Below are 10,138 nucleotides of genomic sequence, written 5' to 3'. Positions count from 1 at the left end.
TCTTTTCTTTTAGGGTTTTATTAACAAATCCAGCTTTGCTGAGCTGTCCTCCAACCATAGTAAGGTAAGATGTGCCGGGGCTCCATCTTAAGGCCATTTCCTCTCATTACAACATCAGCAATCTAAAGCAGTTGACATTTCCAGAGTTACTTTTCAGATTTCATATTAGCAGTCAAGCCTAATTTCAGCTATTGAAAAACATGAGAATGTTTTAGCAACGAGCAAAACGTAGAGAGGTGAAGGGTTGGGGCTTAAGAAGAGGTCAGCCTCTACTTCAGCTTGAGGCCGATGATTCTCGCATCACCGCTCACATCGAAGTACTTGTACTTGACATCACCCAGGCGGTTGGGGAAGGTAATCATGCTGCCGTCAGGAAGCTTGATGTAAAATTCCTCGTTGTTGAAGTTGATGTAAAACTGAAGAAGTAAGAAAAAGCAAGAGGGAGAAAAAGAGGTGAATGACATTTATCGTTTGGTTAAAAGGATACCTTTGTTTTTTTGAAGCTTGGGCTCAGACACGGACAGAACCTAAGCTGCTGTGGATGCAGTCAGCTGCAAATTTATTTTAGCCATCTATTAAAAAAACAAAAACCCAGGTTATAAATATCAATATCATATCAAGGATCAACTAGGTGACATGAGCACGACTGTGTGTGTCATCCAAGCAGATTTTAAAAATACATGTGGACACAAGTGCTACCCCTCAGCCTCCTTGTAGATACACCTATGGTATACACCTATATCGACCCTTTCTTGAGTTATCGCATTTACAGTCTTGGGTGTCCATGCCGCCTGGCACTCTGGCCGCCTCTGTTTAACAGCGCCAACCATCTCCGGTTGTGTACATGGCTGAAGGCAAGATAAAACAGTAAGAATCTTCAAATTAAAAAACAAAACAAATCAGATGCTGATATTATATCATTTGCTTCTGACTCTGTCCACAGTATACTGCAGTTAGATGCTTTAACTCCTGCCTCTCCCAAACGTGGCCATGCATGCAGCTATCTACTACAGATGATTCACTGACTATAGATAAGTACTTCAAGCAGATCCCCTTCCAAGAAAGTAAACAGTTCCTTGAATTTCATTGTTACACAACTGTAAGAAAGCTGCAGTTTCGACAGAAAATCCTCCTCCAGAAACATCTGGGGCAATCTTTCTCAACAGCTATTAACTTTTATGGGCCCATAAAGCCTGTCGTGATTACCCATTGACCTAGCAGCTTACAGCGCAGGCACCAAACCCATTAATTACACCCTGATAGTCAAAGAAATGATAACAGCTTGGAAATGCAGTTCATTTACCCAGGGTGTGCTTTACCTGAATACTCTTTAAATTAAAGTGCAGCAGGTGTGTGTGTGTGTGTGTCTAAGAGTACAATTACATTTTTTAAAGCTATCAGCTATAAAACCTTGCCCATAGAGTGACATGCAAAGATGTTATAAATCAAAGGATCAGCAAATCAAGGCCCTGTCTTAGTTAACGTTATCATCTGACTGATATACACAATTGAGACGTTGTAACTTTTATGAGCTTTCATTTATATTGTGAAATTGGCACTCAGTCCAGTAACACAGATGACTTTGTTCTCTGTCGTCTGGAGAACTGTGTTTTAGCATTTGCATTGATGTTAAACTGGTTATGTCAGTGTGTAAAAGCCTTGCTTCTTAAACCATTCGAACCTCTTCAGAGTGTATTGTGTGTTGGTGACTACATTTTTCAGACGCCACACGTCTTCATACAAACCTTGCATTCTTCTCCACGTCTGAAAGGGAAGTTTGATTCGTGGATCTCGTCACCCCAGCTACCCCCGGATAAAGAGTTGAAGACGATGGTGTTGGAGTCTAACCGGGGGTTGAGGTGCATGGCGATGTTCTCACGATCATGACCAATGTTGATGGCAAAACTGCGACAGATGCGGGAAGGAGAGGAGAGGAAGGAACATGAACTCGACTCGCTGCTTCCTGACAGATAACTAAATCGACTTTGCTGTGTGAAATGGACAGGACACTCTCAGCATGAACATCTTAGGAGAAGGTCTCACCTGTCACCACTCTCACCAGGCTTGACGCGGACTTTTAACTCCAAGCCCTGCTTGATTGACATATCCTGGATTTTCTGTAAAGGAAAGCGACATAGGAATAGTAAGATATTGAAAGATAAACCAATTCTTGCATTCTTTTGGAGCTTTTTGGTGGGAACTTTAGTTTGCTTCTTAGAAGGAAGACAGGATGAAATAATGATAATAATAATAATAGGAAGATTTCAGTACTCATGCTCATTCTTGGATGATAAAACTCTTCCTTGTAGAAGTGTGTATAGATCTGGTCTATCAGTTTTATTTATTAAATTTTAGGAACTATCTACATGATGGTTTGAGACAGCGGAACTGCCATGAGCAAACTGATGATTAGCGCTTGTCTTATCTTAGCAGTTGATGATCAACCGAGGTAAAACAATGTACCCACGGTTGTAAAATTAACAAAACAGGAAGGTGTCGTATTTGTTCACTGACGTGGTCGCCATAAAAAAAAAAAAAAAAAAAAAAAAAAAAAACCCACCCACACAGTGATCTATAGCTCTTCAGACACTAGTCATGTCTAGCATGTCTTTGTACAATATGTGCCCATTAACAATTATACAAACAGAGAAATGAAGTAAGGCTAAATCGATTTTATGTGTTTAAAGATCGATTTCACATGTATACAAATGAGAAACCCAACATGACATTTAAACAATGTTTAACAAAGTCAGTGAACCTGTTCACCTGATCAATAAAGCAATAAACTGTTCTTCTTTTCATCTAATCTTCCTATTTATGTGCTGGGCATCACCTGATGGGCAAACGAGAAGTTCATCATGCTGGACCCTATATTCCAGTCCTGCACCCACAGATTCCTCGGTTTAATCTGCTCACCCATTTCAGATTCATGCTGGTTTATCACTGACTTCACAGGGAATTTGATGGAAGATCATTAAGTCAAGCTATACATTATTAATCCCTCTGTGGGATTTGAATTATTCAGATTATTCAACTGTGACATATGGTAAATCTTAGAATAGGATTTTTCTTCTGTTACCAGGCTGCGACTCGAGAATTATCTCTTATATACTTATAACTGTAAGGTGAGCACAATCAGTGTAAGGGTTACGTATTTTCTTGACTGTTACTTAAAGCCTAAATTTGGTTATAGCCTCAGCAAAATCAAAATCAAAGGGAGATTCTCTATTGTATACAAAACGCATGTTCACAGAATATATGTAGCCATCATCACTTCTATAAAACACGCTCTATTAATATTACTGGTTGATAAACAAGCTTTGAGCTTTTTTATTCCTCAGCCTCATTAATATTCAGTCTATGCGTTTGAAATATATGACTATTTGACTACTGTATATGCAACGAGAAAAGTAAACCATGAAACGGCAGAGTATGAGGTTCAGCCACAGAATCAAAGCAAATGGTCACATACATAAGGATAGAATATAATGCCACAACTAAGGTAACAGATGCAGATTATTGTTCACGCAGAGAAAGTCCACGTACCATGGTGATGGTGTTCAGTGGATTGTGCTGAGGTCGGATCTTCAGTGGGTTATGCCTCCAGTGACAAGTCTGCAGGCAGGTGAGCGGTTTATATGGGGCAGGAGGGCTGTAAAAAAAGGGTATGGCAATATCTGCCTGTCACTGAATCCACTTAGTAGTGCTGTGCAGTACTGTGATAAATGCAGCACCAATATTGCTGATACCAGTACCAATAGTTTAAACTCGTAGAGGTAGCTTATGCAGGGGAAAGGAATGTGTCAAGACTCGTGAAATTAATCATCATCAATCTGCAAATTCTAAACAGATTTTATAGTTAAATCACTGTGATTTTTACTTTCCACAACAGTTAGTTCATTTAACAAAATGTACCTTATGGTCGAATAGCTGCTAAGAAACCACTACTAAGGAAAAGCAACAAGCAGAAGAGATTTGTTTGGGCTAAGTAACACAAGGAGTGAACATTAGACTAGTGGAAATCTGTGCTTTGGTCTGATGAGTCCAAATTTGAGATCTTTGGTCCACCCACTGTGTCTTTGGGTGATACAGAAAAGGTGAATGGATGGTCTCTACATGCATGGTTCTCACTGTGAAGCACGGAGGAGGAGGTGTGATGGTGTGGGGGTACTTTGCTGGTGACACTGTTGGAGATTTATTCAAAACTGAAGGCACACTGAAGCAGCATGGCTACTACAGCATTCTGCAGCCACATGCCATCCCATCTGGTTCACATTTAGTTGGATCATCATAAAATATTTAACAGGACAATGACCCCAAACACACCTCCAGGCTGTGTAAGGACTATGTGACCAAGAAGGAAAGTGATGGAGTGCTGCACCAGATGGCCTGGCCTTCATAGTCACCAATTGAGATGGGTTTGGAAGAGATGGACCGCAGAGTGAAGGCAAAAGGGCCAACAAGTGTTCAGCATCTCTGGGAACTCCTTCAAGACTGTTGGGAAACCATTTCAGGTGACTCATCGAGCTTATTGAGAGAATGCCAAGAGTGTGCAAAGCAGTAATGAAAACAAAGGGTGACTATTTTGAATAATGTATAACAGTCATTGTCAAACTGTGGTACGGGCTCCCTCTAGTGGTACGTGGGGAGTCTCCAGAAATTCTTTTTAAGATGAAATAATACACCATGTTCTGACTAAGGTATTTCTGAAAAATTAAAACGTACTTTTCTGCTATCATGAATGAAGACAGAAAACTAAACAGCAGTGACGTTTGTAGGGTTACTGAAGTTGGGCTAGCTGGTATATAATGATGTGCTATGTGGTGGTTCATACGTCGTCACTTAAAGACCGGATATCCCGCCTGCTGTGAATGTTTTAATGCAGTACAGTTGTTATTATTATCACTTGTCACATCCTGTTTATGACAGTTAAAATAAATAACATTAATATAAGAAATAAAATTATCTGTGTAAACCGTATATGGTGTTAAATAGGCTTAAACTACTGTACTTTAATGTCGGTCATAAGGGTGGTACTTCCAGAGCCATATATTTTATGAGGTGGTACTCATTGTGAAAAGTTTGAGAACCACTGATCTATAATATAAAACATGTTTTGAGTTATTTCACACTTTTTGTTTACTACATAATTTCATATGTGTTTATTCATAGTTTTGATTATTTCAGTGAGAATCTACAATGTAAATAGTCATAAAAATAAAACCAGTGAATGAGAAGGTGTGTCCAGGCTGGATGTGTATATAGATCTCACTCACTCACTCACTCACTCTATCTATCGAGATATATATGTATATTGATCAATATCTAAGGATAGATATTGATAGAGAGAGAGACCCTACCTAGAAACCACTGTGTTAAGGGCATTAAGTTGCATGAACATTAGGAAATATAGAAAAATAAATCTGGGAAACTTACTGGTGGAGGTTGATATTCAAGCCGTTCCTGAAAAAAATTTAAAAAATAAACTTCCAACACTGAATGAAACAAAATATGACGTTTATAACTCAGATTATTCTATTACTGAGATGTGGCACATGGAGAAGATCTTACACTCTAATGATACTTTTTTTCCCGTCAGGAAACACAGAGGACAGTATGTTGTCTGTGATGACAGTGAAGACTCAGTGGCAATGGGTGGGCAACTCCAGGCCTCGAGGGCCGGTCTCCTGCAGGTTTTAGATGTGTCCTTGAGCCAATACTACAGTGGCCCTGAGAGGCCAAACGGACTGCAACTTCAGAAAACACTTGCAAAAAGAAAAATGCTGCAAAAAGAAAAAATGCTGCAAAAAGAAAAACACTTGCAAAAAGAAAAATGCTGCAAAAAGAAAAACTGCAAAAAGAAAAATGCTGCAAAAAGAAAAACACTTGCAAAAAGAAAAATGCTGCAAAAAGAAAAACACTTGCAAAAAGAAAAATGCTGCAAAAAGAAAAATGCTGCAAAAAGAAAAACGCTGCAAAAAGAAAAATGCTGCAAAAAGAAAAATGCTGCAAAAGCACACAAAGCACAACGGAAATAGGAAAAAAGACAACGGAAATGTTTCTGGGGAGACAATAACCGAACGGACCAGTTGCACGAACCAAAACATGTATGTATGGCTGTATCCCAATTCAGGGACTGTTTCCCAATTCAGGGTCTGCAGCCTTAACGGTCCTCAAGGGCCGCACTCAAAGACTGCTGAGGCCGGAAGTGCGAGGCTTGTAGGCTTGTGAAATGGGACGGTCTAGCCTCCGTCGCGCTGCCCAGGTTGCCTAGCAACCATGATACTAACAGCTGGAAACGTTTCATACAGCTTTGTTTGACAGAAATGAAGGAGAACATATTTTGTACATTTGTTTCTACATGAGCTTTGTGTGATTTGATAAGTATCTGAGGCTGAGACCACAGGACTGTAAAACATGATTGTTGGGCTTCATTTTTGTACTGAACAGTCATTTAAGATTAGCTAGTAAATAACAATTAGCTAATCTTGTTCATGAGACTAAAGTCATCTCACTTTGGTAATGTAAATATAATATGGCCAATATTATATTAATCATTATTAGTTATTACAGCAGTGAACATGAACTCTGTGCCAAACACTGAGCTTCAGTAAAGATTCAAGTTGCATTTATTTATATTTCCTATCACCTTAAATCTTCACTTAAACACAAGTATCTGTGACAGTGTATATATAGATGTATTATATATAAGAGACAAATATTGTTCTTTTAATATGTTGGCATTACTAAATTTGGCTCAATGCTTACATATATGTGTAAAAAGAAAATGTACGAGCTGTGAAAACTGTTTCTGATAAAATGAAGAGTAGACTGATATATGAAATATTCCTTTATTGGGTGAGAAAATCAGACCATGTCATAACTGCTTTAAGTCATACAGAATAGATATCAGAGCCTTAAACAGGCTGACTTCTGTTAAATGGGTCAAACTGGGCAGAAAGTACACAAACACATAACATCCTTATAGAATATGATATAACACTATAGATCAACTTACCTCAGAATATATAAAGCATATAAACAATTACAGCAATATGATGCAACAAACACAGCAGTGCTACTAATCCAAAATACTCAAAGCTTCATAGAACTGAAACGAACATTTATTTTTAGCTCCATTCTGCTGCTGATACATACTTTAGGTTTCTGAATATTACACTTGTTGCTGCCTTTCATAGTGTGTAACTTGAAGGCCCTGAGTACTTTCTCCCACACTGAAAACACTGGAATGATAAAATTATTTGAACATTACCTAATAAGACTGATTCAGGACAGACAGTTATGTTAAACTTTCCTAGCAGTCCTTCACAAACAGGGAACAGTGTGTCTATTCTCTCCATCTGTCAGCTGCTGCTGGCTCTTCCTCCTCCTCTTCCTCACACACTGTTGAGTTCGGTGGATCATCAGGGGTGCAAAGCCTCACAGATGATGTGCAGCAGTGGGTCCCTCAGTCTGTCCTCACTCTGGACACTTGCAGTTGTCACACATGGAAATCAAATGTGTGATAAGCTGCAGGATTCAAACACAAGTGTAACTTATAAACACATGTTCATACTTTTATTCCACAATCAGAGAGAAAGAAACAGAGAGAGAGTGCAGGACAGACAGACAGGTGACAGTCTCAGCTGTATACACTGCTACAAACAGGAGGATTTAGTGTTTGTGTTATTACGAGTGCTAAACAAGAAGAGTTCCCAGATGGTGCAGTGGACACATGTGTGACTGCTGTGATTAAAGCATCTTTCTTTCAGCTTAACGAGTGAACCGTCAGCTCGTTCAAACACACGTTAAAGTCCGTTTGGCTCGACACCACCGAACAGAGGCAGCAATATAACATAGCTAACATTAACAGTGCAGTGAATCCTGCTTGTGCCGTGATATTCAGGACTGCAAACCGAGCAGCATCACTGACTTTCAGCTTGTTGTGTTTGTGGATATATGACTGACTTTAATTATCCACAAAATCATCACATTCTCTGTAAGATTAAGGTCACTATTGAACGGCGTATATTTTAAAGTAAAGTGACATAATATTCAGAACTTACTTTTGAAAGTTTACTCTTTGGCCGCTCCACTTCTTTGAAGTGTCTCCCAGTCCCAGTGCACTTGTTAGCATGTTTTGGTTCGTGCAACTGGTCCGTCCGGTTATTGTCTCCCCAGAAACATTTCCGTTGTCTTTTTTCCTATTTCCGTTGTCTTTTTTCCTATTTCCGTTGTGCTTTGGCAGCGTTTTTCTTTTTGCAGCATTTTTCTTTTTGCAAGTGCTTTCTGAAGTTGCAGTCCGTTTGGCCTCTCAGGGCCACCGTAGAAAACGCTGGAAAGCACTCTCCGCCTGTGAGCAAAAACAAAACCCAAACTCCTCCTCCCCTCCTGTTTCCAGTGGTTTTATTTATAAATTTTTATATATAAATATTAGGGGTGCAACGATACACAAAATTCACGGTTCGGTTCGGTTCGATACTTTGGTGTCACGGTTCGATATTTTTTCGATACAAAATAAAATGTTCATGCCTTTTTAATTTGTCATTTATTAAAATTATAAATATATATTTTAACTCAAAAGTACAGTTTTTAAATTTAACCCTAACCCTTGTGCGTGTTTTTTATTTTGACAGCGAATGCGCACCTGCGGACCACTTATGTGCACCCCTGGTTATTTAGCTCATCATATCGCAGCCACAGAAATTATGTCACTTCTTCACCCTGACCTGTCTTATTTGGCTCAGCAGAACTAAAATATATATCCTGCTGCTTTTACACACGCACTCACATAAGCTCAGCGATTCTCTGCGCGATCAACCTCTCACATGTTTAAGCTTGCTGCGGGAGATTTCACTTGTCATGTTTGCATAGTAAGCTAACGATTAATAAGACGATGTCAGAGGAATTGGTGCGCAAATTATCATCACTCACCAATCAGTGCTGTCGCTCTCTATACACAGTTCGCACGATTGCAAAGTGAAAGCAAAAAAACAAGCGCAAATTCAAACGCGATTTCAATATGTGCACAAAGATTATTTTGATAGTCGACTAGTCACCGATTATTTTTGCGATTAGTCGACTAATCAGATCATCATCCATTGGACGTAAAACTACAGCTTATTGCACCAGCAGCATCTGCTCTTATATAACTATCATTAGCTTACAGCTTTAAGTGTTTAAGGTGTGCTAACTAAAAATAAAGACAAGATGATAGTTTATTAAATTTTAATGAAATTTGCAGATTGTTTCGGTGAAGTTTAATAAACTCCTTGCTATCTAAAATATAACAGGACACCGGAGTATATCTCGAGCATCTCTTTAAACCCTTTAGAGCCGATCGGAGCGGGCACGCTCTGTTTTGCGTAACTATTTTTAAATCCCGGTAGCACTGCAACCACGTAAGCTAGTGCAAAAATTTTTTTTGCATATGAAACCGGAGGAGTTGTGTAGTGGCAATTCCTTTACTTTTGAATGATCAAACGTCCCACAACTTAAAGTCCACAAGCCACTGCTGCATTGAGGTAATATTTCGTACGCAGGCAAAAGAAGTCCATTGTCCAAACCTTTTAGTTGAGAGTTTTGGTTTATTTATCCATTTTGGCAAGCAATAACAAGATCCTTCCTACTGCTTCTCCTGCTCTGATAAAAAACCATAGGCCCACCCCAATGCATGCTGGTCCTATACCAGTCTCTTTATTTATAGAAACAAAATGGCCCTACAGCTCTTACTGACTAATTTAACAAAATAACAACAAACAAAACAAATCATTTAAAACAAAATATTAACCGACAAATAAACCCCAAAATATAAGTAAACTAACAACAAACTTTAACTAATTTCAAAAATAAGAACAAAAACAAAAATAAAGAACAAATAGCTCCAACACTCCGGCCCCTAATTGTGCATACAATCACAATTACTTTAAAGTCCCAAAAGGAGGAGCTATTCCCTTAAACAAATCCTTAATTTTCATTGAGGATTTTCTTCACGATGAGGCTTCCAGTAGCAAAATAAGTTTTGTCACTGGCCTTTCCAAAACACTGGTCCTTGTTTGTAGTCTCACAGAACGCACCAAGCCTTTTGCATCCTGGTTTACATTTAAGACTTTCGCCATCATCCATGATCCTCTTGGAC

The 10,138-nt window shown here is 38.9% G+C and overlaps 1 protein-coding gene across 1 annotated transcript; it reads right to left on the bottom strand.

Moving 5' to 3' along the window:
* lgals2b (lectin, galactoside-binding, soluble, 2b) lies at window positions 1–3,681 on the bottom strand. Its single transcript, XM_005936828.3, has 4 exons — window positions 3,547–3,681; window positions 2,044–2,117; window positions 1,746–1,905; window positions 1–416 (listed from the first exon to the last, which is right to left on the bottom strand). Exons 1-4 carry the CDS (start codon window positions 3,547–3,549, stop codon window positions 270–272), a joined length of 384 nt encoding a protein of 127 aa, XP_005936890.1. The 5' UTR covers window positions 3,550–3,681; the 3' UTR covers window positions 1–269.
* Window positions 3,682–10,138: the final 6,457 nt, after the last annotated feature.

Source organism: Haplochromis burtoni, unplaced genomic scaffold, assembly GCF_018398535.1.
Source record: "Haplochromis burtoni strain Fernald_Lab_line unplaced genomic scaffold, NCSU_Asbu1 Contig_223, whole genome shotgun sequence".
Taxonomy (NCBI): domain Eukaryota; kingdom Metazoa; phylum Chordata; class Actinopteri; order Cichliformes; family Cichlidae; genus Haplochromis; species Haplochromis burtoni.
Note: the sequence above shows the minus strand (reverse complement) of the source record. Positions and strands in the feature narration are given on the sequence as shown.

What these genes read in the sequence shown, in the direction of transcription:
- lgals2b (XM_005936828.3), bottom strand. An exon ending in CCTGGTGAGAGTGGTGACAG is followed by an intron (nt 1,906 to 2,043) that starts GTGAGACCTTCT and finishes CATCTGTCGCAG; the next exon opens with TTTTGCCATCAACATTGGTC. An exon ending in GACGTGGAGAAGAATGCAAG is followed by an intron (nt 417 to 1,745) that starts GTTTGTATGAAG and finishes TTACTTCTTCAG; the next exon opens with TTTTACATCAACTTCAACAA.